Below are 27,514 nucleotides of genomic sequence, written 5' to 3' on the forward strand. Positions count from 1 at the left end.
ATTTATTATTTTATTTTTTACTCTATTTTATGTATATATATATGTATTATCTTTGCTACACTTCTACAAAAAAATATGTATGGTAACATGATCCTTCCATCACTACTGTATTTGTTAAATGTATGAATATGTTCATTTCTTTTAGATCCTTAATCATTCAACATCTCAGCATGGGATTGAGAACCATGAGGCATGTAATTGATTTTTTTCCATTATTATATAGCTTTTCATTAATAAATATTAGTTGGTTTTTTTTTATTTTACTACCACTACGATCTACGCTTCTTCATATATCGCATATATATATTTGTCATTATTTATTTTTGTTAATGTTGTTTTTATATATCCGCATTTTATTTTCATGTATTGTTTCATTTGTTCATCATATATGAATTTTTTGTTACATACAATCTGTTTGACCCAATGATTGGTTTTTGTCAAGAACCGAAGACAACTGTAGAAAAACAAATTGTTGGAGACCAAGAAAGTTTTATAAATTTGGGTTTTTAATGTAATCGGGGACCAAGAAGCGATGCAATATTTCAATTTTCATGGTTGGAAAATAAATCACAAATTTATGAAATGATCGATATCAATTTTAAATGGAAATCAATATCCAATTTAAATACACTAATTTTACAGAGAACACAGAAATTGGAAGAATCTCTTTCCATATGGGAATAAGCCTCCCAATTATCAATGTTCGAAAAAAAATGATAAAATAGGGGAATAAGATCTAATAGTTCCACAAAAAAGTGAACTATATTATGACTAAATGGTTTTGGACATTTTCGCCCACTTTACAAGAAAATAGTTACATATGCCATCATAATAAATCAAACCATTATCTACCCAATAGTAGAGATGTTTGTCACATTTTCTGCTAGTGACTTACGAAGTATAAGAGAAAATTTACTAACCTTTTTTATATCGATTCGTTATCGCAAACATTTTCAATTTCAAAATGTCGAAGTTATTATACCAACCATTTACGTGCTGTACATAACATCCTCTATCACAAATACGTGTTGGACATATCCAATATTGATTGGTCAATGAATTATCCATCCATAATAGAAGTATATAAACAAGACAAACATTTAAAATTAGACATTAGGATTTGTTTGTAGACAAATCCAATATAATTTAATTTATAGTATATAAGAATAAGTTTAAGGTTATTATGATTATCTGTGAACATAACACAACCATTGCAGGTGTGCGTGGATGATAGTTTACACTCTGTTTTTTTATAGATATTGGTGTGGAAGCCGGCTGGGATACCTCTTTTTTTGAAAAATGCAGAAAAAACTCTGAACCTTAAAGCTGATGAAAGATGCAGCTCGTCAACGAAAACGACAATAAACCACACAAACACTTCATTTGGTCAGAGTGAGTAACGCGTTGCTGATGGGATAGATCGATCAATCGATTTTCGATTGATAGCATTTTGTGCACAGCACCATGCTTCCTGTTAAGTACACTCCAATAGAATAAAAAGCGCATCGTTTGTAACTTTTTGTTTTGCAGGTTCTCCGTGTAAACTTTTGCCTCCTTTTCTATTAAAAAACTAATCATTGTTGTTGTTGTTTTCTGTAGGTTCTTGGTTATTTGTTAAGAAAAATAAAAAATAATCGTAGTAACAATATGAATGCATGAAATTTTCTGTGTTTAATAAAACAATAATCCATACGACTTGAAGATTTGTTTTTAAATCGGTTATGGTATGATTAGAACCACCTTTAATTTTTACAAGACTTTAAATTATTTGTTATGCCAACCGTATACCCTTATTGAGATGTAGAAGTATATGAATTGGAAACTTTTAAATCATATTCGAAATATGTGAAATATTCAATATTCAATGCTTCTTGGCATAGAACATATGATAAAGTAAATCAGAGATAAGTCAAAGAAGCTTTCGTTCAAATTAGGCCAATAGTGGGACCCAAAATATTAGAATAGTAATGGTGTGATGACTTTGTTGGATGGGGATGGGATGGTGCCTATAATTTCTAATGTGCAGTTGTTTGCTTTCTTCTCTGAGTGTAGATTTTAGTGTGTTTATGTTATTGTTGTTGCTGGTTTTTGTTAAATATAATGTTTAGCTGAAATGTGCTGCCTATATAATCATCGTCATCTCACGTTCCTCCTCTTATCTTCCCGCCCACTGGTTGTTACTACCTCATATCGCAACCCAATAGTAATATGAGACGACTCCTATTTCCCTTGCATTTTTGTCAGACGTGAAGAAAAAAGTTCAAGTTACAGTTAGATGATGATGATACGTTTTTTTTTGTGGCGCTGCGTTTGCGGGTTTTGTGTTGGTGTCTCTCTTAGTAGCCCTTAAGACGATCCTCCAGCGGCGGCTTCGGTATTTTTGGTTGTTTGGCACGGGCTACACGCATACGCTCAGCTGCCTTGGCCAAACGCTTTTTTCTCTCCTCGGGCGTTTCACTGGCCCGTCGTAATCGTTGACGAGCTGCATTTTTCATCAGTCTTAAGGTTCTTTGTACTTCATTTTCATTCTGGCGACGTACACGATTCGCCTCGGCATTTTTGGCCAGGCGTAAACGATACTCGGCTTCAGATTCCTTGGCGCGTTTCTCGCGCATCCTTGCGGCGTTTCGCTCCAGTCTTCGTTGGCGGGCCTCTGGTGATTCGTTACTTCGACGTCGGGCTGCTTTTTGAGCGCGTGTTGACTGCGTTGGGGGTGTGCTGAGGGTATGGTGCAGCGGGTGTGGGGTTGTGGAGGCGTTGACGACGTGCTGGGTATTTGTAGTTTGCAATTGTTGTTGTTGCTGTTGCTGTTGAACCACTTGCTGGGCTTGGTGATGGAAGGTATTCTCCAAATTAAGGGCTACAGCTGCCACTACAGTTGAATTCGCAGCGACAGCGGCGGCAGCTACAGCGGTTGAATTATTGTTGGCGTTGGTGGTGGAGGAGGCAGATGTAGTATTATTATTGGTGTTATTGTTGGTGCTGTTATTTGTCGCTGAAGCGGCTGCCGCTGCATTTACCGCCGCTGCTGTTACCGTATAATTATTGTAGTCTATAAGCCCCCGATTACTTGGGTACAGATGATGCATGGGATTATCATAGTTGAGGTATTCGGGTTTGATTAAGAAGGGGTCGCGTGCGGACAGTGGTGCCGTGGGTGAATTCAGGAAATACAAGCGGCTATGATGATCTGTCGTTATGCTCCCTCCACCTCCCACTCCTGTGGACATCTGTAGTGGTGGTTTGGCGATGATGTTGTATCAATCGCTGTTTCTGTTTTTCACTTTTTTTTAACTCACACACTCACTTCACAAGATTCGCGCTCCATTGGCTTGCATCAATATTTCTATTACAGTTTTTATCGTTGCAGAATATTTTAGCACTTCTTGTCCAAATTTTTTGTTATTTTTTTGGATTTCAGAAACGATTTTACATAAAATTTAACAAAAACGTTCAGAGTAAACAATAAAAAGCGACATAACTACTAATCAATATGTACGGAAAAAAATTTCCAAAAACTTCCAATAAGAGTGACAAACTGCGCAAACGTCATTTCATTGGAAGTAGCTAGAGACAACCACCAGAGTTGCTATCTAATGTAGTAAAAGTATACAAGTTGTATTTTCTCTTTAAAGGTATAAATACAAATTTAAAATAAATGTTAGAAAGTGTAACCAGATACAAATAATGAAGAAACAATTGGATGGAACAACAACCCAGATCCCACGTTTTTTTAAATATACATCCGAACAAATTGTAGTATTTTAAGTACTTTGTTAGAGCAACGCTGTGATGTGTAACTCATGTGTGGTTCGTTTGTTTACATCTAAATTGTGTATATTGCGAAGAAAATTCGAAGATATTTACACTTAAATTGTAAATACATATATAACACCTACCTTCGTATTAGGCCCAGTAGTTTTTGCAATGTTAAGAAGAATGACACTTGTTTGAAAGTATATAAAATTAAAAACCTCCGTGAAGTTAGCGACGTCGCTAATTTTCGATAACAATAAATAAATGAAAAAACAAATAAACCGGGTGACACAGAGACGGAAAAACTGAAAAAGTACATTTTTTATCAACTGTTCGGAGCTAGAATTTCAATGGAGAACCAGATTCCTGGACAAAAATATATAAAATTGTCCAATTACTAATGGACATGTAGACGGATTCTTTAGCTACAATTTAAGGTATGACTCATTGTCCAAATCACTTAGTTTGCTTCAGAAATCAATGATATCTATTACATATATCACACAAAATAAAATCCTAGAAAATTTGGACAAAGGAACAGGAAAGCTGTCTTCCGTGCGAAAATTTTAAGGTATAATTTATGTTCCAAATCAGCTCGGTTCCCAGTCAAATTCCAAGTTTTCAGTTCTGAAACGGGTGGTCAGGACACTAACCAATGCCCGGTTTCCATATATTGAAAACACAGAAAATTTGGACAAGGGAACATGATAGATGACATCAATACGAACATTTTGAGGTATCATACATGTGCTAAATCAGCTCGGTTCCTTGTCAAATTCCAGATTTAAATTCCATCAATTGGAGGGCAGGACAAAACCCCAGCGACGGCCAATTTGAAATAAAATCCTCTCCAAATGATAGGAAATGATATTGGGCATAATTATCAGTAATACATTTTTCAAAAAAGATGTTTCGTGGTTCACCCAATGAAGGTTTCCATCGGAATTAGGTGACCCAGGACACTAAATCCAGCCTGGAGGACACATATAAAAAACCTAGATAAATTGAACAAAGGAATATGAAAGCTGATATTATATATATATATATATATATATATATATATATATATATATATATATATATATATATATATATATATATATATATATATATATATATATATATATATATATATATATATATATATATATATATATATATATATATATATATATATATATATATATATATATATATATATATATATATATATACACCCAGAGAAATGGTTGGTTGCAATTCGATAATTACAATGAGGAAATGATGTCAGTAACTTATTTTTTGTTACAAGAACAATGTTTTGATTATTTTCCCCATTATACATTCAACACGACCATAACAAAGTTCACAGGATCAAAACGAAATTCCCATAATCATTCAATTGGTTACAATAATCAATGCCGATAAATTTGGTTTTAAGCTGCATAAAATTGTTGAGCTAACCACCAGCATAGTGAGACCTACTTCATGGGAATCAACAAATGGTTGGTACAACCAAAAGTTGAGTATACTAATAGAATCTTAGTTCAATTATAGGACGGGCGTAAGGTAGTTGTTGCAACAAATAAATATTTATATCAACATCGACATGGTAAATGGTATGACGCTACAAAATTTGCAAAACGGGGAACAACATTACTTGATAATAGTCCGCAATACATTGAATAAAGTTTATCCCATAGAAAAGAAGTTGCCTTCAGGTAAGTAGCGCACCGATTTATAAAAAAGGAATATTACAAAAGTTTCCATAAAAATTACAGGCTTCATACACCAACAAACACAAATACTTTTTACGGCAAGCGAGCTTTTTTATTGTATTAAGAATACAGGAAGAGTCTAAGTCGATCTGTATTTATATCTAGAGGCTTAAGGAAGAAATTTCTGGCAAGTATATATTGAATTAAGTTCTGTAGTTTGACCACATAATTGCAACCTAATAACCATCTGTCATTGGTATACAAACATTACCTATAAAAATTGTAAATTGTAATGTAAATTGATCTCACATATATGTAGATCAAAAGCCTTTGTTGTATTTATTTTCGTAGTTTATTATGATTGTAAATCTTGTAATAAATTAATAAAATCTCAATATAATCTGCCCTTTCATTTGATATTGGAATTTGGTTAGGATAATAGTAAAGAAAATCGAGGGCGGTTGCACCAACAAACAAAACAATTAATATGAAATTGCGACAACCAATGCAAAGTTGATCCAACATACTACCATGTAGTTACAATTGCCAAATGTTAGTTGTGCTGACAGATATCATTGATAGTTGATGGAACCACCTGCTTTCGGTTGGCAAATAATTCGGTTGAGGCAACGAATTTGTTTTCTGGGTGTATATATATATATATATATATATATATATATATATATATATATATATATATATATATATATATATATATATATATATATATATATATATATATATATATATATATATATATATATATATATATATATATATATATATATATATATAAGCACTTCAAAACGAGTCGTTTTCGCCATACTAAAAAACAAGTTCAAAACACAAGTTTTCCTCCAAAACACGTAAATTTTAGAATGTGAACCCACCTAATTTGGAATATACCCCGAATAACATACCCTATTCAAATTATATATTTCAAAATATTGAAATAAGTTCCATAGAAAAAAAGAATAAACAAAGGCTTTTAAGAACATGCACCCAGAAAAAAGTGACCGCTTCTTTAAGTTAAAATGAACTCATTGTGAAGAAAGTTGAACTTCGTATAGCGCCAAAGATTTTTATTTGTTTGAACGATGTGATTTTCGTAGAAATTAGGTAGAATGCATTCCATATATTAGTTAACATTTTCCTATATTTATGTACCACTATACTACAGAATGAAAAAAATTAACTGAATTGAATTCATATATGGAATGATTTTATTGAACTTTTTTCATTCATTTGGATAAATCTTACATATTTGTGGTAAACCTTTTACTTCAAAATTAGAACTGCTTACCTTTTTAAATACAGTTTTATTTATTTATATAGGCAATTTTTCCTCAATAAAAGACATGTTTTATTAATATATTAAATATATTTATTAAGAATCAGCAGCATCGACTGTCCTTGAAATATTAGTTTATTATTCCACTATTTCCAATTTCCATGTAATGTTACCAACTGTAAAACATAATGGTTTTCTTCTTTTTGTTCCTTTCACTTTTAATAAGATGCTGCGTAACGATTTTGTCCTCCTTTTACAATTTCAATACCTACAAATATAGAAAAATCATAAACCAATTTTTTCACAAAAGGTTAGTGTCACTGTATGAATGTTACCTGATAATTGAAGATTCCAAAATGAAGACGAATGAAGGGTTTGTTTTTCTGTTGCTGTTTTCTTTCTTTATACACTATCACGACCATTGATAGACTTATTGTTTGTTATTTATGTTCAATAATTTTGAAAAAACGAAGAATTTTCTCACTAATTTAAAATTACAAATATTTTATATATTTTATTTATATTATTTTTTAACAATCTCTCCTTATACCATAACAACGCGATTCCAACTAAAAAAACAACCCCCGCGCAAACATATCGATTACATCGATGACAGGTATCGATAAAAGAAATATAGGAAAATTTCCTATATTTTAACAAGTGTGTTTCCTTAAGTTTTGAATGGATTGAATACCTCTTAGTTCGAATGAACTAAAATATTTTTCTATGCTAAGTGTTATTCGTATGTATGATAAGCTTTCTAGTCAGAATTATCATTTTATAAGACATTTTACTAAATTTGAGGAAACTTGGTTGTAGTTCGGTTTTTGTTTATTTTTACGAATGCTTTGTTATCAGTGAATAAAATTTTCTTGTTCAGTAGTAAATTCTTATACCCAGCGAAGAAAACAGTATTAGTAAAATTCCATGCCTTATTCTAGTTAATGAACTATTCCTAACTGTTTTCAATTTAGGATTTTTTTACTGAATCAAGTAAATTTTATTATTTCACACAAAAATTTGACCTAATGGAAATAAAATGGCTAAACTAAATTGATAAAAATGTTTTCCTTTAGTTTCGAAGGCACTTTTTTCTGGGTGTAGAATTTTGAATTGTAGCTATTTTCTTGTTTATACTATCCGGCGCATGCGCCGAGGTGGTGCGAGAAAAGTTTTGATCTAACGAGATTACTGTTGATATTGAGCGAGACAACAGGTGATAGTCCTCCTTTGATCGATGTAAGAAATTTGAAAGAATTAATCCGGTTCTTTGTCTCTTTACTCAGTCTTTTTATGTGTTCATTAGCAGACAAGGACGCAGTAAAAGTCCGGCCAAGATACTTTATTTTGTTTGTTCAATTTACACACCATTAATTTCAATACATACTTCCTTTGGATACATACATAACTTGAGTTTTGGCAGGATTGAAGGAGAGATTCAATTCTTTACAGTTGAAATAAAATTGTCTTATTTTTGCATTGAGATTGTTTTCAGCCTTCTGTAGGTCTCTGTCAAAGGTCATGACTAAGAAATCATCAGCATATTGGTACAGGAAGGTTTTCTCATCTTCAACACAATGTAAGTTCCTCGTGTACACGCTCACAAAAAATCGATTCTGTAACATATACTCCCAAACATATTTTGCTTCAAGCATATATATTTTTGGGTATTGCCCAAACATTTATATGTTTGATCTCTTCCAATATATAATATGTTTGAAAGCATATTGGTCTAAACAATATATGTTTGGGTAGTCTAAGTTCCAAACATTTTGTATTTTTGCATCCAAATTCAATAATGTTGTCTTCCAAAAAACAATATGTTATTATGTGAACATATAATATGTTTGGAAGCATTTTGCACCCAAAAATATTATATGCTTAAAAAAATTCTCCCAAACAATATTGTGCTCAAAATTTTATTTATTTATTTATATATTTACAATCATAACGAATTATGAAAATAAACAGGTAATATAGGTTCTAACAACATGGGTTTTCGACCTGAATGCTCAAAATTTTGTTTCTGCCCAATTGTATATTCCCCCACATCTTTCTCACTTCCACGAGATTTTTTAGTTCTTAGCACCTTTTTCTGTAATACAAACATTGTAGAAGAAATTATTCAATTGTATGATTTTTTTTTATTTTAATTTTACCTTTTGCCGGACGGGGATTCGAACAACGGACCACACAGTTTGTAAGGATCAAAGAAGTAGCTGATCAATTGCCCAAGGAAAAATAAAATGGTAATTTTGTAATAACAAGCCACAACCACCAACTTAATTCAATATCGCTCCCTGTTAAATAGCGCTCCAAGCTACTAAACACATATATGTTTATAGGCTATTTCTAAATTAATATATGTTTGCATCCAAGCATATTATATTTACAAACATTTTATGTCCCAAACATAATATGTTCTAACATATTAACATATATGTCCCAAACATGTTATGCTAGTTTATGAACATTATATGCTTGCACTCAAAAATATTGTGTTTAAAAAATTGTGTTCCAAACATATAATGTTTATAGCCAAACATATGAAAAACAGTCTTTTTCAACCGTGTAGATGTTAAATAATAAGGGTGCAATGCAACTGCCTTGTGGTAGCCCATTCTTGACTTCAATTCTTTCTTTTCCAAGTCTTAGTATCCGTTTAGACAAAAAATTACAAATCCAGGAAATATAATGACAGGGAAAGTCAGATTTTTGCAATATATTTTTAAGAAGATTTATTTTGACACATCTGTAGGCATTAGAAATATCCAGAGCAAGCCAAAGTACTTTATAGCCATTTTTTAAGGATTGTTGTTCTGTGCAGTACTTCATTAACACACGTTGCAGCTGATCTGTGCTTGACATAAGAGAAACATCTGTCAGGAATGAGGTTTCTAGATTCCAGAAAGTCAACTATTCTGTTTTTAATTAGCATGTTCGTGATTTTAAGAAAAACAGGTATCAAAGAGATCGGTCTGAAGTTTTTAAAATCTTCCAAATTTTTTTGGGGTTTGGGATCGGTACTATTTTTATATTTCTCCATTCTTCTTTTACATTGTCGTACGTTATGCCACACCAACCACCAGCTGATGAGCCTTTCCTTTCTTTTAAAACTCTCTCCAGTTCTTCATATTCAAAATTGACATTTCCGCGATCAAGAAAGTCCTGACAGACTTCATCATCCTTTGGTACCTGACTTTCAAGATATTCCAGGTATTGTTTGTTGTTATCCTGGTTCCATAGATTTCGTCCATTTTTTCGCTGTCTTCCAGTGACGTTTGTGATGAAGTTCCAGGACTCCCTTGTACCACGTCTCCTATTGAGCTCATCTAGTTTATCTTTATAGTTTTCTTTCTTTGCTATAGATACAGCCTGCTTCCAATCTTTTCTCCTTTCTCTTGCCAATTGTAAATTTTCAATAGAGGGATATTGTGTACATCGTTTTGTAGCAGCCTTAAATACTCTGAAAAGGTTATGTAGATTGTTGTTCCACAAACTTTTGGGAGTCTTGTTTTCTTTAATCACAAAGGTGGCTTCCTTAATGTCATTCTTAAAAAGATCCTCAATCAGATTTAGATCAGTTTTCATGTTGCCAAGGGCACCGATTAGTCTATCTTTCGATAAGAAATCCATCTCAAATAAATTTAGACTAATCGATGGTGGAAAGTAGACCGAGCATAAAACATAATTTGTTTTGAGATTATTTGTTCTTGTAAATAAAATATCTTGTGTGGACTGAAAATCTATAACAGTGAAATTAATATATTTCCTAAAGGCAACGGCAATACCGCCATATCCATCTATTCTTAACTTTTCTACCATATTAAAATGCATAATCTTTCTCTCCGATAGGCAACAAGCATCAAATCCTTCGTTGTTCAGAAAATACTCAAGGCTACTTACGTTCTTATTGAATCTTTCTTTTTTTGGAATCCTCATTTAGAGCAAAGGTCTCCGATAGGTAACAAGCATCAAATCCTTCGTTGTTCAGAAAATACTCAAGGCTGCTTACGTTCTTATTGAGAGGTTGTATATTATACTGAAGTATTGTGATTGTCATTATTATTGGTTTGAGATATTATTTGGTAATCATTATTGATTCCAACTTTGTTAAAACGACCTGTGAAATGTTTCACGGCTACAAGTCCAGCTTCACTTCCAGTTTGAGCAAAATGGTCTCTCATGAAACGTAGAAATTCATGCATAATCTTCTCCAATTCCGATGCAGTGTTGTATTTTGGGTGCTGATAAACTGGTACTGATGGGCTTGGTTCAGCAAACATCCTGTGTTGCATTGTGTCGCAAATGACAAATTCTTGCATAGATCTGGCTCTATTGACCTTTTTAGCCACCGAACTATACGGCCACGGTGTAAGAATCTTGTTAGATTCTTTGACTTTATTTTTCACATTTTTTCAGTGCTTGACAGCTAGGGATACTCCTCATTGTCCTTCAGTAGATCAAATCTATTTGTCTTAACCTGCGCAAAAGTGTTCATAACCTCAGATGTGGCCATTTTATTTTCAGTCATCAATTTGTTGAACTTCTCCTCCTATATCCAGACCTGACATAACTGGCCATTAGTCTTGTCTGCAGCAGAGTGTCCCATTTTTTGCATAAGACGCATCTCACCACTTCACATTTGCCATCACAACCATTGCCTTCTACTCCACACTTTATACACTTTTGTTTGACTTGCAACCTTTTTTAAGATGCCCAAACCTTCCACAATTTCTGCATTGCTTAACAGCAGGATAATATGTTTCGACTTTCAATACAGTATAGTTTACTTTTACATGTTCAGGATGGCTGCCTCCAGAAAAGCCTACTTTTCTGAATTGGTTTGTACCATTTTTGTTCTGTCATTTTCATCTCTTCTTGTGAAACTTTGCACATACATGACTTTTAAATTGGGCTTCTCTTTAGTCAGAAATGTCTCAATGTCGCTTCTGATTTCCCGTTCAGAATTCGAAAGAGGAACATTTCTCAAAACTCCAAAAGTTTCTACACAGAAAAAAATATCACCAAAATATTTCCAATTAAAAAGTTAATTGAAGTTGAAAATTTTTTCAATTAATAAATTAATTGATACAATTAACTTTTTAATCATGATAGAAACATTAAGTTAATTAAGTCAATGATGGAAAATTTTAAAATTTTTAATTAAAAAAATAATTGATACAATTAACTTTTTAATCAAATTCGGAAGACTAATTCAGTTAAAAAAAGTGCTGATTTTTGTTTTTAATTTTTAATTAAAAATGTATTTCAAACAATCATTTGTTAATCCAAATAAAAACTCTAAGCCAATTCAGAAAGTAATTAAAAATAGTTACCTTTTTTAATTGATAAATTAATTGAGTTTTGCAATCAACATCAATTAAATTTTTAATTAAATCAATTAAAAATTAATTGAAATTTGCTGAAAAAATCAATTAATTTTTTAATCAAGAATTTTTTCTATGCCCAATTAAAACTGTGATTGATACTATCATTTTCGTGATTGAAGACATTTCAATTAAAAAATTAATTGGATCAATTAATTTGGTGATTGAATCAGAAAAAATATTTTTTGTGTGTACATAATTTCTTGGTATAAAAAAGCCTTTGTCATTTGTTCAGAAAGTTTGGGATTGTTTGCAAACCTGTTGGCTGCACGAGCATTCAGGAATTTTATTTTATATAGTGTCAGATCAACATCTTTAATTTCATCAATTTCATCTTTATCCGAAATAATACTTTTAATCTTTTCATACAGGCACAAACCATTTTTCCTTCTTGTGTTCTTAATTTCATCAGCTTGTGATGTATCCACCAATACCGCAAAATCTCCTTTGTGGCCTTCGCCATACAATATTGTTTCATCTTCCATTCTCCTTCTTTTCCCTTGTCCATCATCCCCGCACCTAAAATTAATATTTCCGTTACCTGTATTCTCAGCCATCACCATCACTTCTTCTCTTTCCATCTTTTTCGCATGTCTCTTCGGCCTCTCGCTGGAACCGTTACCCATAGCAGCACTAGAAGCATTGTCATAATATTCCATATCTGTATCCTCCAAGTTCCTCTGAAGAGTTCTATTTGCATCAAAAGTGTTGTTTTTGCTTCTGGTTGTTCTGTCAGAGGCAACATGAGCCAAAATCAAAGACTTCGTCGCTACCCCATCACATTTCTTCACATCCGACGCCATCTCGTCGGCCTTTTCACAAAAAACTGCAGAAAAGCTGACCAAATTGCACTTAGTTTGCTTTTCAAGTCCAAAAGGTTTATTAACAGCAACAAAAAGAAACTTTTTTGTTCTATCTTCCTTTATTTCTTTGTATACAATTTACAGCGCGCATTGCACGACGGTTGCTCCCATATATGTATATATATATATATATATATATATATATATATATATATATATATATATATATATATATATATATATATATATATATATATATATATATATATATATATATATATATATATATATATATATATATATATATATATATATATATATATATATATATATATATATATATATTATATATATATATATATATATATATATATATATACCCTGCCAACATTTTTGAATTTGGGACTCTTTTGAGAATCCCCACTACGTCGAAAACAATCATATACGACATCAAAAACTCGTCGGAAAAGCGCCGTCACTATTGAGAAGTTGTACCACGCCAAGTTACTACAAAAATGTTTCGCATGAGTGCAATTATTAGGTGCCTTTATAGATCAATTTAGAACGACGCCAATAAGGGACCCTCCAAACAATCAGAAAAAGTGCATTTTAAGATAGTTGTAAAAGAATCATTGTGGTCGAGTAAAACACGTTTGTTTAGATATTTATTAATTTGATTAAACATTTACAAATTCTTAAAAATATAACATTTATATCACTATCACATTACATTTAACATAATTTTTGGCATTAATGATGATGTTGAGTTACAAGTAGCGAGTTACATGTTGCTGCGTCTATCAACCAGTGTTTTTATTCCATGGAGGCAGCGTGTCTGTAAAATATCTGAAAAACAATCACTTTATTCCATTTGGAAAATCACCAAATTGTTCACCAATATACTTTTCACAATTTTAAGCGTATAATCTATGTTTTCAGAACTTTATTTTCGTTTTTATTTAATTAAAATATAACAAGCTGGTTGCGCTTGGCGTTTCACAAAAAAAATGGCTTTTTTAACAGTAGGGATGGCAAATTACTTGCATGTACTTTTTGATGTACCTTTTCATGATGGTTGAAGTGACATTTACGAGTCTGTGGTAACGATGAGGTTGAAATGGAACTTTGAAATGCTGGCAGGGTATATATATATATATATATATATATATATATATATATATATATATATATATATATATATATATATATATATATATATATATATATATATATATATATATATATATATATATATATATATATATATATATATATATATATATATATATATATATATATATATTCCAATCTAAAAGTTATTAAAAACAAAAGGACTATAAAAGGAATGGCAAATTTCTTAAATGACAAATACAATACTTACCAAATATAATCTCCCCAATATAAGAAATTTTGGAAAATAAATTCCAAAACAACAAGTTTAAAAGTGATGCTTTGATGGCGTTGGCATTTGACATATGTCAAAACTGACTTCACAAACAATAGGTCTGTTCGCGTACTTTTCTAGCAAAAATTATCCAGTAAAAACTGGCAAGAGAGTAAAAGTGCATTTTACTCTCTTTGCTTAAATTGCTGAAAAGTACGCGAATGCAATCCAGTAACTAGAGAAAAGTAATCGTGAGAAATGGCGATTTTAGCGGCTAAACTCGAACTTAATACCCACCTTAAAATGTGAATTACCAAAAAGGGTTGCTTGTTCACAAATGTTATTGCATAATCAAAAAATACTAATTGTTTTTAACGTTTGAAGTTTTATAATGTGTACCATTTTTCTATTGTCCATTTGACTGGACAGACTTTATAATTTTATTCGGATCAGCAGAAAATTTCAGCAAAATATTGGCTTTTCTGCAGGATGTCTGTTGTTCCAATATAACAGATTGTTTGCTGTTTTAGCAAAAAAACTGCTAAAACAGCAGCATTTTGTTTGCTGAAAAACAGCAGACAGCGTTTGCCATTAACAACAGAATTTTTTTTATGAGCGCATGCATGTTATGTATGGCATACGTTTAGAAATGGAGAATCGTTCCGATTATGGTGATAGCACGACATACGATACCAGCTGCAAGGTTCTAGATTCCTACGATTATTCATCTATATCGACAATTGATGCTAAGCGCAGTATATTCGATTTGAGTGTGAGCGTAATGGAAGTCTTATAGCTCTGGTTGAAGATCAGCCTTCGTATGAGTCAAAACCGGAAATATTTGTCAAAATATATTGTGTGGGAATGAAGAAAACCGAACAGGACGAAGAGGTGTGTGTCATTGAAGATAACGTTACAAGCAATGGAGGTTGCATTAGAATTTCGGTCCCAGGGCTGCTGGCGGCATAAACGATAATGCTTCAGAAAGAGATGGTGATGTTGTTATGGGAAGAGTAGCTGCTGGCAATGATGGTGATGTGGAAAATGCCAATAATGGCGGCTTCGGTATGGATGGAATCGCAATAACATCGAAATAATACCGCCCTTTCTGGTGGGACACGGGCAACGAAGACCCTATCAGATACAACCTCAACCTATAATGCGTAACCTAATCACCATCCTACTCAGCAAAATCATCGTGCCAACAACAATCCACCTGACAAAGTTAATCGTGCACCAGCAGTACACGCAAAGAAAAAAAACGTTTGGAAAACGTGTACCGAAAACGTTTTTCTTTTGTTAGAGTTTTTTGAATTGCTTCGAAAATTTTAAACTTTTATCACCAAAAAAATTCGTTTGTTACAAAGTTATTATTTTTTCAATAAACAAAGTTATTTTTGAAACAACAACAGAGTCCATTTCGTTTATATCAAACACTGTTCTTTTCTGACTTTTGGTCTTTAATAAAACACATTTTACAGTTCAAAATTTAATATAGTACAATGTAATGTTGAACATTTTTTTCGGAATCTTCCGAACATATGTAGAATGTATGTAAAAAAAAAAAAAAAAAAAAAAAAAACTTTGGTCGAAGCAGGGATCGAACCCACGACCCTTGGCATGAGAGTCAGACGTAGCAACCACTGCTCCACGGTGCCAAACTAAATGTTTGTTTCTGTTAAATAAACTTTGTTTATTCGGTTCGTGGGCGCCGCAAGCTATGCTATATAAATATAACTTATATGGATATTTATCTATTGATGACCATAACAGGTACATAGCTCAGTGGTTAGTGTGTTGGCTTACAAAGTGCATGGTCCGCGGTTCGATTCTCAGTCCAGGCGAAAGGTAAAAAAATTTTAAAAATTTATAAAATCGTATAATTTCTTCTACATTGTTTGTATTACAGAAAAAGGTGCTAAGAACTAAACATCTTCGTGGAAGTGAGAAAGATGTGAGGGAAAATGCAATTAGCCAGAAAAAAATTTTTTTTTGAGTTAGTCTTTATGAAATTGTTTTTACATCCTGGAAAAGAACAAACGTTTATCACAAAAAGTATATACTTTTCTTCCAAATACACTTCCTTACAGCGAAAAGCAAATGAGAAACGAACTTTGTTTGTCTAAAATTTCGTTTGGGAGGAAAGAATTATTTTTTTGCGTGTAGGACGTGGATTAGCATCGGCGCCAAATAATGTTAATAATGGTTTCAATGATGATTTGGTGAATTTTGATGATTTTGCAATAAATTTATTGTCTATGGTTGTAGGAAGATGAGTGTGAGGAGTCCGATGAGTACAATTCAGACAGCGATGAATCAAACAACGGTAAGTATGGTAGAAATGATAATTATAAACCATATTGTATTAGTACTGTTTTCGACGCCGCCATTAATTTTTAGTGCTTGATATAATTCCTGATGACCGACAACGACGCCGTGGAAACAACGATGCAGAAGAGGAAGATTCCGATGAAGGCGAAGATGACAGCGACGATAGCGATGATGACGATGGAGAAGGCTACGGGGATTCATCATATGACGACAATTGGATCGACATTATGGATGATGACGATGACGTTGCCCAATTTGCAATTTTGGATTAATGATAGCACAAAATCAAAAACAGTTTGGTGTTAAATCATCAAATCCCCCGCCGTCCCAGCGAATCTGTCGAAAACAATTTCCTTCCCTGCGTGGTATCTTCGGGAGCTTCCTGTTTCCTCACGCATCTATTGCTTGTGTCTTTCTTAAGTTAAGAAAAAGCATTGGATACATGTGTGTTTTCATATCCTTCGGAAACAAACAGACAAATCATCCAAAACTTTCAGTTCTAGTGAACTTTTCTATTATTACCCTGTAGGAAATTGGGCTGACTTTAAGCTAACAAATGGTTAATCAAAACTGAATCGCAGGTGACTCAAAAGATCACTCATTTCCCATGTAAAATCCTATTCAGTTTTAACTCGTGTTGTCATTGGAACGAGTCAGTTCTCACTCAACTCTGCATAAGTTTGAGCTAACCAAAAGTTAGCTCAATATTAGTTAGCTTTTGGCTGATAATACGTAAGGACACTATAAGTTAGCTTCTAACTGATTAGTTTATGGTGGGCTATCTGGTTAATAAAAATATTTTTTATTTATTATTTTCCATTCATTTTATTCGGAAGTAAATAAAAGCTTATTCAGTCTTTGTAACTGTATTACAAGGAATAAACTGTAAGATATAATATAACACAAATATAAGTTCTGGTAATATTAGGCTTGAATGTTGTCTTAATTTCTTTCCTTTGAGATTGTGTTGTAGCTCGCTGACTGGAAGTGGACTTCATCAGGGAACTCCAAAAGCTTTGAAGGCACCATTGATTTTCTACATTATATGCCACTATTTACATATGTAAATATTTTGTTTCCTTTGTTATTTTTAACTTCATAACCGTTTTTTTATGTTTGTATTCGCTACAGAAAACTATTGTTGTTTTTGAACATTATCTGTTCGACATTATTGAATTCGGTTCAGAGTTAGATATAGCTCCCATATATATCTTTCGCCCGATATACACCCATATTACCACAGACGCCAAAGTTTTGCTCCGATCTACGTGAAATTTTGCACAGGGAGTAGAATTACAGCCTGTTTCTGTATGTCGAACGAGCTCAATCGATCGACTGAAATCGACACAAACAGCTGAATTTATAATCAGAAATCAGCTGTTTCTATGCATTCCAGTCGATCGATAGAGATCGATCGACATACAGAAATAGGCTGTTAATATTCTTACTATGCATGCCAAATTTGGTTGAAATCGGTTCAGATTTAGATATAGCTCCCACATATATATCTTTCGCTCGATTTATACAGATATGGCCACAGAAGCTTAAATTTTACTCCGATTTACGAGAAATTTTGCACAGGGTGTAGACTTAACATTCTCACTATGCATGCCACATTTGGTTTAAATCGGTTCAGATTTAGATATAGCTCCCATGTATATCTTTATTCCGATTTATACACATATGACCACAGAGGCCAAATTTTACTCCGATTTACATGAGCATGAAGTGGGGGAATATCATATGGAAAACTACGGTGAACTATCTGAATTACACAGGTAGCAATTTTTGGTTAGTAGAAACGGATTTAAATTGAATAAAAATCCTCTATGGAACGGCTCTAAACCAATTACAAAAAAACAAATTGAGCATTGTAGACACATTATTGGTGAACCTATACAATCGTTGGCTATTTCTTTTATGCCTGATGAAGGTGATAGAGGATATTCAAAGTAAAAACCGCTTGCTATATGTGCTATCATGGTGAGAAAAAAGGAAGCGTCATAGAAGGCAAAAAAGGGGACAATGTAAAAAACCAGTCTATGTGGAGCACAGCTGGGTGCAAACAAATGCTACAGTTGCCCAAAATATGTATATTTTAAGTTTTTATTTCCCCTCCTTTTATTTGTACTTTTTTCATATGAAATAATTCATAACAAATCAACTAAAAGAATCTTAAACCACAATATTTACATTTGAAAATAGTGGCAGATTTTGAAGAAAAATACAAAAATTGCTATATTGTAAAATATATTGTTAAATTTGTCCATATTATGAAAAAGCACGAAAAATTAACCACTGAGTCCAAATTTCATAAAAATCGGATAAAAATTTTTGAAATGGCAAGAGTGCCAAAGCTATGGTTAACCTGAAATCAAAAACAACAATAATGATTGAAGAATAAACCAACAATAACAAGCTAAATGAATGAAGATAGAGGAACACGGTCTAAAACAAACCCAGCCAACTACATTCAAATCGATGATTTGAGTTTGGCAAAGAAAAAGAGATATGCTTGCAAATTTGTTTAAGCAGTAGCCGACTATCAAACCTTTTTTCGGAAGGTTCAAGTGTAGTTCACTTTGGGTTGAGTGAATTACCCGAATTTATTCTGATAATTGGTTGATAGTTTTGCTGCAAGTACACCCCTACAAAAAATCGCTTCTGTAACATATACTCCCAAACATATTTTGCTTCAAGCATATACATTTTTGGGTATTGCCCAAACATTTATATGTTTGATCTCTTCCAATATATAATATGTTTGAAAGCATATTGGTCTAAACAATATATGTTTGGGTAGTATAAGTTCCAAACATTTTGTATTTTTGCATCCAAATTCAATAATGTCTTCCAAAAAACAATATGTTATTATGTGAACATATAATATGTTTGGAAGCATTTTGCACCCAAAAATATTATATGCTTAAAAAAAATTCTCCCAAACAATATTGTGCTCAAAATTTTATTTATTTATTTATATATTTACAATCATAATGAATTATGAAAATAAACAGGTAATATAGGTGCTAACAGCATAGGTTTTCGACCTGAATGCTCAAAATTTTGTTTCTGCCTAATTGTATATTCCCCCACATCTTTCTCACTTCCACGAGATTTTTTAGTTCTTAGCACTTTTTTCTGTGATACAAACATTGTAGAAGAAATTATTCAATTTTATTTTTTTTTTATTTTTTAATTTTACCTTTTGCCGGACGGGGATTCGAACAGCGGACCACACAGTTTGTAAGGATCAAAGAAGTAGCAGATCAATTGCCCAAGGAAAAATAAAATGTTAATTTTGTAATAACAAGCAACAACCACCAACTTAATTCAATATCGCTCCCTGTTAAATAGCGCTCCAAGCTACTAAACACATATATGTTTATAGGCTATTTCTAAATTAATATATGTTTGCATCCAAGCATATTATATTTACAAACATTTTATGTCCCAAACATAATATGTTCTAACATATTAACATATATGTCCCAAACATGTTATGCTAGTTTATGAACATTATATGCTTGCACTCAAAAATATTGTGTTTAAAAATTTGTGTTCCAAACATATAATGTTTATAGCCAAACATATGTAAAACAGTCTTTTTCATCCGTGTAGAGGATGCTGATGAGGAATGTGGTAATTCCGAAACATCTGTACATCCAACCATCATGTAATCTATAGGGCTTTGTCCAAATAAATTTGACAAACATACTTTTCCTCTGTTGGTTAAGCTACACACGCAAAAAAATAATTCTTTCCTCCCAAACGAAATTTTAGACAAACAAAGTTCGTTTCTCATTTGCTTTTCGCTGTAAGGAAGTGTATTTGGAAGAAAAGTATATACTTTTTGTGATAAACGTTTATTCTTTTCCAGGATGTAAAAACAATTTCATAAAGACTAACTCAAAAAAAAATTTTTTTCTGGCTAATTGCATTTTCCCTCACATCTTTCTCACTTCCACGAAGATGTTTAGTTCTTAGCACCTTTTTCTGTAATACAAACAATGTAGAAGAAATTATACGATTTTATAAATTTTTAAAATTTTTTTACCTTTCGCCTGGACTGAGAATCGAACCGCGGACCATGCACTTTGTAAGCCAACACACTAACCACTGAGCTATGTACCTGTTATGGTCATCAATAGATAAATATCCATATAAGTTATATTTATATAGCATAGCTTGCGGCGCCCACGAACCGAATAAACAAAGTTTATTTAACAGAAACAAACATTTAGTTTGGCACCGTGGAGCAGTGGTTGCTACGTCTGACTCTCATGCCAAGGGTCGTGGGTTCGATCCCTGCTTCGACCAAAGTTTTTTTTTTTTTTTTTTTTTTTTTACATATGTTCGGAAGATTCCGAAAAAAATGTTCAACATTACATTGTACTATATTAAATTTTGAACTGTAAAATGTGTTTTATTAAAGACCAAAAGTCAGAAAAGAACAGTGTTTGATATAAACGAAATGGACTCTGTTGTTGTTTCAAAAATAACTTTGTTTATTGAAAAAATAATAACTTTGTAACAAACGAATTTTTTTGGTGATAAAAGTTTAAAATTTTCGAAGCAATTCAAAAAACTCTAACAAAAGAAAAACGTTTTCGGTACACGTTTTCCAAACGTTTTTTTTCTTTGCGTGCACTTGTAGTTTAGTCAATGCATGGTTTTAAGCTGACATCAAAAACAACAATAATGAGTAAAAGAAATGTTTGTTTCACTTACTTAATGTAATCCTATTGAAAAAAAAAAAAACAGAAAACAATTTTTTTTTGTTTAAAATGTGAATATATTTTGTCCAACAAAAAATAAAACATCTGCCATTGGTAGGGTTATTTTTAAAAATGGTAATGTAATCCTATTGAAGAAAAAAACAGAAAACAATTTTTTTTATTGTTTAAAATGTGAATATATTTTGTCCAACAAAAAATAAAACATCTGCCATTGGTAGGGTTATTTTTAAAAATGCCGCTACGGCAAGAAATAGTCTAAGCCTTTTCCGAGTTTCAAAACTCAAAGAATTGGAGCAAATCAATATTGACCTCCAAGAAAGAATAAAAGCGTTGGAGAATATTTGCAGCCAATTTCACCAGGAAAATGTTGCCTTGTGATCACAGTTTGCACAAACACAAGGAATAAATAATAATAATGGAAGTAATGAAGAAGCCACTAATGCAAATATTAGTGTGGCTAATGAATCGGGAGATACGCGACAGATCATATATGCAACGGACGAAAGGAATTGGCAAAGGAAAACGAGTGGATCCTTGTTAAAAAAAGAAAAAAGATTAAAAAGCAAGAAATAGGCCTACAAAAATACATGGGGAGCCCTTAACACCCCCGATAAGCCGTGGTGAGGAGACTGTAAATCCAGTTGCGAAAAATACTGAAGTCACGAAAACAATTACGAGTGCTCAGCCAAGGCCTGTTCGCCCACCACCTATTATAGTCAGCAGTGTGGAAAATTACGCCCCTCTTCGTAATATCATGAAATTAAAAGCCTCACTATAAAACAAATTGATAATCACTCTCAAAAAATATCAACGTTTGAAGGCAATGATTACAGAGAAGTAACCAAAGCTCTTAATGAGAACAACATACATATGAACAACATTCATATGAAAGCAAACATGATCGCCCTATACGTGTGGTAGCGAAGAACATTCATCACTCTTGCAGCCCCATTGATATTATATCGGATCTGAAAGAACAAGGCTTCAATATTTTGAATGCTTTTAATAAAACTCATCGCTATACCAAGAGTCCCCTCAATATATTTATCCTAAGCTTCCATACGTCAGAGAATTTAAAAGATATATGTGAAATAAAACAAATTTTGAATACCATTGTTAAAATAGAAGCATTTTAAACACCCAAAAGCCATTCCCCAGTGTAAGAACTGCCAGGGATATAATCATACGAAGAATTACTGCTCAAAACAACCAAGGTGCGCTAAATGCGCGGGCAAACATGAAACCATAAATTCCGTTTTTCTCCCGAAATGCTGCAATTGCGGTGAACAACATCCTGCGAGCTACAGAGGATGTATTGTTTCTAAGGAGTTTCAAAAATTGCGCAATAAAAAGAAAAAACTTAATATGTTAAATGATATCTAAACTCTGCAAATCTGGTCCAAAACAATAATGGACCACAAATAAATGCACCAGTTCCAACGACTTCGCAAAATGCATCGAAAACAAATCAACACAGAACAACTAATCTGTTCTCTGATACAGTTAAAAATAATAACACACAAAAAGCTACCCACGAATATATTCTTTTAAAAATCCTATTCAAATTGGTTCAATCGAATCGTTTAACAAGTGCTTAGACAACCGGTTAAGCTTGTTAGAGGAGACTTTTTTCAATACACTCTAACAGATGTAGACGGGAGCCACCGCGGTGCAATGGTTAGCATGCCCGCCTTGCATACTCAAGGTCGTGGGTTCGATTCCTGCTTCCACCGAACACCAAAAAACATTTTTCAGCGGTGGATTATCCCACCTCAGTAATGCTGGTGACATTTCTGAGGGTTTCAAAGCTTTTCTAAGTTGTTTCACTGCAATGTGGAACGCCGTTCGGACTCGGCTATAAAAAGGAGGTCCATTGAGCTTAACATGGAATCGGGCAGCACTCAGTGATAAGAGAAAAGTTCACAAATGTGGTATCACAATGGACTGAATAGTGTAAGTGAGCCTGATAAATCGGGCTGCCACCTAACCTAACCCAATAGATGCAGACATTAATAAAAATTATGCAGTGGAATGCAAATGGAATCTTATAACACATAGATGAACTTCGATACATCTTATATGAAAAAATATTGATATATGTCTCATAAGCGAGACACATTTTGTTAACTAAATAGCGCAAATTAAGCTGGTTAATCGGAAAAAATTTAGTCCTGTCCACAGACAATAAACTCTTATGCTCATACTCATATTAATTTAAGGATGGTTAATCGAAAGAATTTGTATGGTAATAGTAGGTTTAAAGTTTACGTTAACTTTTATGAATATGGGGGTTAATATATAAGCAAGTATTAAAACCAATATGGTTATATGGCATTCAACTATGGGGATGTGCGGCAGTTCTATCGAGAAAATACAAAGGTTTCAAAACAAAGTGATAAGAAGTGCAGTAAACGGTCCATGGTATGTCCGAAATAGTGACCTCCACCGAGACTTAAAAATGACTACGATCAAAGAGGAAACCTCTAGAATTGCAGAAAAACATCTGATCCGCCTACAGAACCATACTAATCGTGAAGCCTGTAATTTACTTCAAACTTCCAATCAACCTAGAAGATTTCGCCGTTTCAAACCACATGATTTACTAACTCGCTTTAATATCTGAAAGTCTCAATCCACACGCACAGAAAAACCATGTTTGGACATGGTTGCCGTCCATTTAATGCTTACCTAGAACATCCCTGCCAACATTTTTTGAATTTGGGGGCGCTTCTGAGAATCCCCACTACGTCGAAAACAATCATATACGACATCAAAAACTCGTCGGAAAAGCGCCGTCACTATTGAGAAGTTGTACCACGCCAAGTTACTACGAAAAACTTTCTCATCAGTGCCTATTTAGATCAATTTCGAAGGACGCCAATAAGAACCCCTGAAAACTATAAGAAAAAGTGCATTTTAAGGTAATTGTAGAAGAATCATTGTGGTCAAGTAAAACACGATTGTGTAGATGTTTATTGATTTGATTAAACATTTATAATTTCTTATAAATATAACATTTTTCGGTTTATCTCATCACATTTATCATAATTTTTTGCATTAATAAAAGAATGATGTTGAGTTTTAAGTAGCAAGTTACATATTGCAGCGTCTATCAGCCAGTTTGTTTATTTTCGATGGAGACAGCGTGCCTGGAAAAATATTTGAAAAACGATCACTTTATTCTATTTGGAAAGTCGAAAATTGTTCACCATATACCTTTCACATCTTTAAGCGTAATATCTATGTTTTCAGAACTTTATTTTCGTTTTTATTTAAATAAAATATAACAAGCTGGTTGCGCTTGGCGTTTCACAAAAAATAAAATGGCTCTTCTAACAGTAGTTATGGCAAAATACTTTCATGTACATTTTGTACTTTTTGATATGCTTCCCCCATCACAGTTCGAACGGCATTATAAATACAAATAAACAATGAATTATTTTATAAATAAATAACAACAAACCAATAAAGTTAATTTTGTGTTTTCTTTTCTCAAGTGGCGTCCTTTTTTCGACGATGAAAAAAGTTTTTTTCATAAAGATCAAAACATTTTAGGTTGTTACCATGTTGTTTTAACTAAGAGAAAAACATTTTTAATGAATACCATAACATTTTAAATCGTGACCATTGTCTTTTCATTCAAACAAAATTCTTTTTATCAATATAATAACATTTTAGGTTAGGACAATTATATTTTTCTTAGAACCATGTTCACTGAGCCAACATGGTTGCAGGTTAAAATGTTACATGGTTGCCGCAAAAATAGCTCCTATCATATTATTTTGCTCTTCCAATATGATTGTGACAATCATGTTTCTTCTCTGCGTGCAAACAACAATTTTACTAGAATATTTGTCCTAGCTTAGTCTTAGGATATTTTAATTTCTATAATTCTATTGATTGTTAATAAATAAACTACTGGCTGGTCACTTCTTCATAATAGAGACTAGTTGTAGTATAAGTTAAGCATCATATATGTATTCACTTAAATAAAAAAAAATTGCCATTGGTGTACAAAAATACCCCTATAAAAATAGACAAACATTATTTCCTCCCTTTGTAAATTGATCTCATATAGGTCAAAAGCCTTTGTTGTTAGCAGTTTTTGTATTTATTTTCGCAATTTATTACGATTGTAAATATTGTAATAAATAATTAAAATCCCAATATAATCTGCGCGTTTCATTTAATATTGGAATTTGGTAAGTATATCTAACAATTGGTTAAATAACATCGAGGGCGGTTGCACCAACAAACCACACAATTAATATGAGATTGCGACAACCAATGCAAAATTGGTCCAACATACTACCACGCAGTTACAATTGCCAACTGTTAGTTGTGTTGACAGATATCTTTATAGTTGATGGAACCGCCCGCTTTCGGTTGGCAAATAATTAAGTTGAGGCAACGAATTTGTTTTCTGGGTGTACATTTTTCTCCAGGAATCTGGTTCACCATTGAAATTCTAGCTCCGAACAGTTGATAAAAGAAGGTACTTTTTCAGTTTTTCCGTCTCTGTGTCACCCTGTGAATATACCAATTTTTTGTTATCGAAAATTAGCGACGTCACTAACTTCACAGAGGTCTTGTTTCTCAATGTGAGTGGGTACGTTTAGTTAATTGGATTCTAAGATCCACAGGTGGTTTACAATGATGCCAAACTCATAAAATTTATGGTAATGGACATTTATGTGTTTGGCATGGCTGAATAAAGAGGTTGATCACGATTACAAAAACGAAAATTTCAATATGTTGTTTACAATTTTAAGAAGCCAAAATCAGATGATAAAAGAGTCGTATGACATTGGTAAAAGTGTCAATTGTTTATTATAATTCAAATCCAGAGAAAAGTGAAGGTTCAAATTTAATTGCGTCACCTATTGCTATGTTCCCACTGAAACGTTTTCCTCACTTGTTTTTCCAAAACATTTCACCGTTCACACCGAGTTGAGATGTTTTAGTTTGACGGTTGCCATGGAAATTCGAAATTCCCATTTACTTTTAATTCAAATATACGCACCGTTTGTATAAATAAATACCGCGATCTCAAAGGGAAAACCTTTTTTAAGTTATTTTTACGTCCCTATATTCTTCAAAGCCTTTGTTTATTCTTTTTTTCTATGAAATCTATTTTAATAATTTGACATATATTTTGAAAAGAGTGTGTTCAGTCAGAGCATATTCCAAATTAGGGGCGTTTACATTATAAAATTTACGTGTTTTGGAGGAAAACTTATGTTTTGAACTTTATTTTTTGTATGGGGAAAACGACTCGTTTTGAAATGCTTATAAAGGCAAAACATTTTAAATCCCAAAACATGCTTGGTGAGAACACCATATATTAGTGATTGTGAAGTGGATAATGCATCCGAGGAACGCCGATATGAGACAAATAAGACTATAATACCCACCAAAGTTAAGAATGGACGTCAGTCAAATGGCTCTTCGCCAGCTATTAACAAAAACAGTTCATGATGCAGTTTAAAAATTGATGTGCGTGGTATTTTGGGACTGAAATATGTTATCAAGATACTAAAGTCATCTTCGAATAATTCTCCAGCTATGAATGCGTGAGTTTGCTTTATATGCATTTGCTATGCAGTGTCATTTGGAGAGCTGCAACCACCATAAACATGTGATTTTGACATCTTAAAATTTTGTCGAAAAAAAAATTTTAATCATATGGGTTCTTGTTGGTTCGAATTATGGTAATGAAACAGGTAATGTGCATAATGCGTCTTATGCGTCCTACAGACTATAAGTTTTTCCGGACGGAATGTCGTGTATTTGTAAAGAATCTTACAGTGTGTCCAATTGATACGACAATTCGTTGATGACTAAATAATCGGTAAATGTGTTATCGACCCCATAAACATGCAGCAGTATCGTTTATGCCTTCGGACTTAACTTATAATGTGGCCAGTATGTGGGATATGTTCGACACAACCACTGTCGTCCGGAATAACTAATAATCTGTAAAGCGCATGAGAGAGTTGGAAAAAATGGGTATGATGTTACGAATCTAAAAAAGAAAAGAAAATGAAGAATATTCAATTTGGTTAATAGGCCTGTTTTTGCACTCTCTTCATTCAACATTTATGCCAAAAGAAATTACTTCAA

At 32.7% G+C, this 27,514-nt stretch overlaps 2 protein-coding genes, 4 long non-coding RNA genes and 1 pseudogene across 6 annotated transcripts in view; 3 read left to right on the forward strand and 4 right to left on the reverse strand.

Annotated features, from left to right (window-relative positions):
• LOC142228538 (diphthine methyltransferase) overlaps positions 1–4,023 on the reverse strand; it is a 37,751-nt gene extending 33,728 nt beyond the window's left edge. Inside the window, exon 1 of the mRNA XM_075298998.1 lies at positions 3,900–4,023. The gene's annotated coding sequence lies outside the window, so the exon portion shown is untranslated. The remainder of the gene's footprint in view (positions 1–3,899) is intronic.
• LOC142228539 (uncharacterized) lies at positions 1,100–3,621 on the reverse strand. The gene has a single exon (XM_075298999.1). The coding sequence runs from the start codon at positions 3,228–3,230 to the stop codon at positions 2,337–2,339; it is 894 nt and encodes a 297-aa protein (XP_075155114.1). The 5' UTR covers positions 3,231–3,621; the 3' UTR covers positions 1,100–2,336.
• A 64-nt stretch (positions 4,024–4,087) lies between the features above and the next one.
• On the forward strand, positions 4,088–4,780 carry LOC142228541 (uncharacterized). Its single transcript, XR_012720200.1, has 3 exons — positions 4,088–4,193; positions 4,277–4,327; positions 4,539–4,780. It is a non-coding gene; the product is annotated as an uncharacterized LOC142228541 (long non-coding RNA).
• Positions 4,781–4,954: 174 nt separating this feature from the next.
• On the forward strand, positions 4,955–5,853 carry LOC142228540 (uncharacterized). Its single transcript, XR_012720199.1, has 2 exons — positions 4,955–5,456; positions 5,517–5,853. It is a non-coding gene; the product is annotated as an uncharacterized LOC142228540 (long non-coding RNA).
• A 7,716-nt stretch (positions 5,854–13,569) lies between these two features.
• Positions 13,570–14,080, reverse strand: LOC142230545 (uncharacterized). Its single transcript, XR_012720729.1, has 2 exons — positions 13,841–14,080; positions 13,570–13,783 (listed from the first exon to the last, which is right to left on the reverse strand). It is a non-coding gene; the product is annotated as an uncharacterized LOC142230545 (long non-coding RNA).
• A 257-nt stretch (positions 14,081–14,337) lies between these two features.
• LOC142230941 (uncharacterized) lies at positions 14,338–17,579 on the forward strand (annotated as a pseudogene).
• A 6,751-nt stretch (positions 17,580–24,330) lies between these two features.
• LOC142229516 (uncharacterized) lies at positions 24,331–25,964 on the reverse strand. Its single transcript, XR_012720424.1, has 2 exons — positions 24,608–25,964; positions 24,331–24,540 (listed from the first exon to the last, which is right to left on the reverse strand). It is a non-coding gene; the product is annotated as an uncharacterized LOC142229516 (long non-coding RNA).
• Between the last annotated feature and the right edge of the window lie 1,550 nt (positions 25,965–27,514).

Source organism: Haematobia irritans, chromosome 3 (assembly GCF_050003625.1).
Source record: "Haematobia irritans isolate KBUSLIRL chromosome 3, ASM5000362v1, whole genome shotgun sequence".
Taxonomy (NCBI): Eukaryota; Metazoa; Arthropoda; class Insecta; order Diptera; family Muscidae; genus Haematobia; species Haematobia irritans.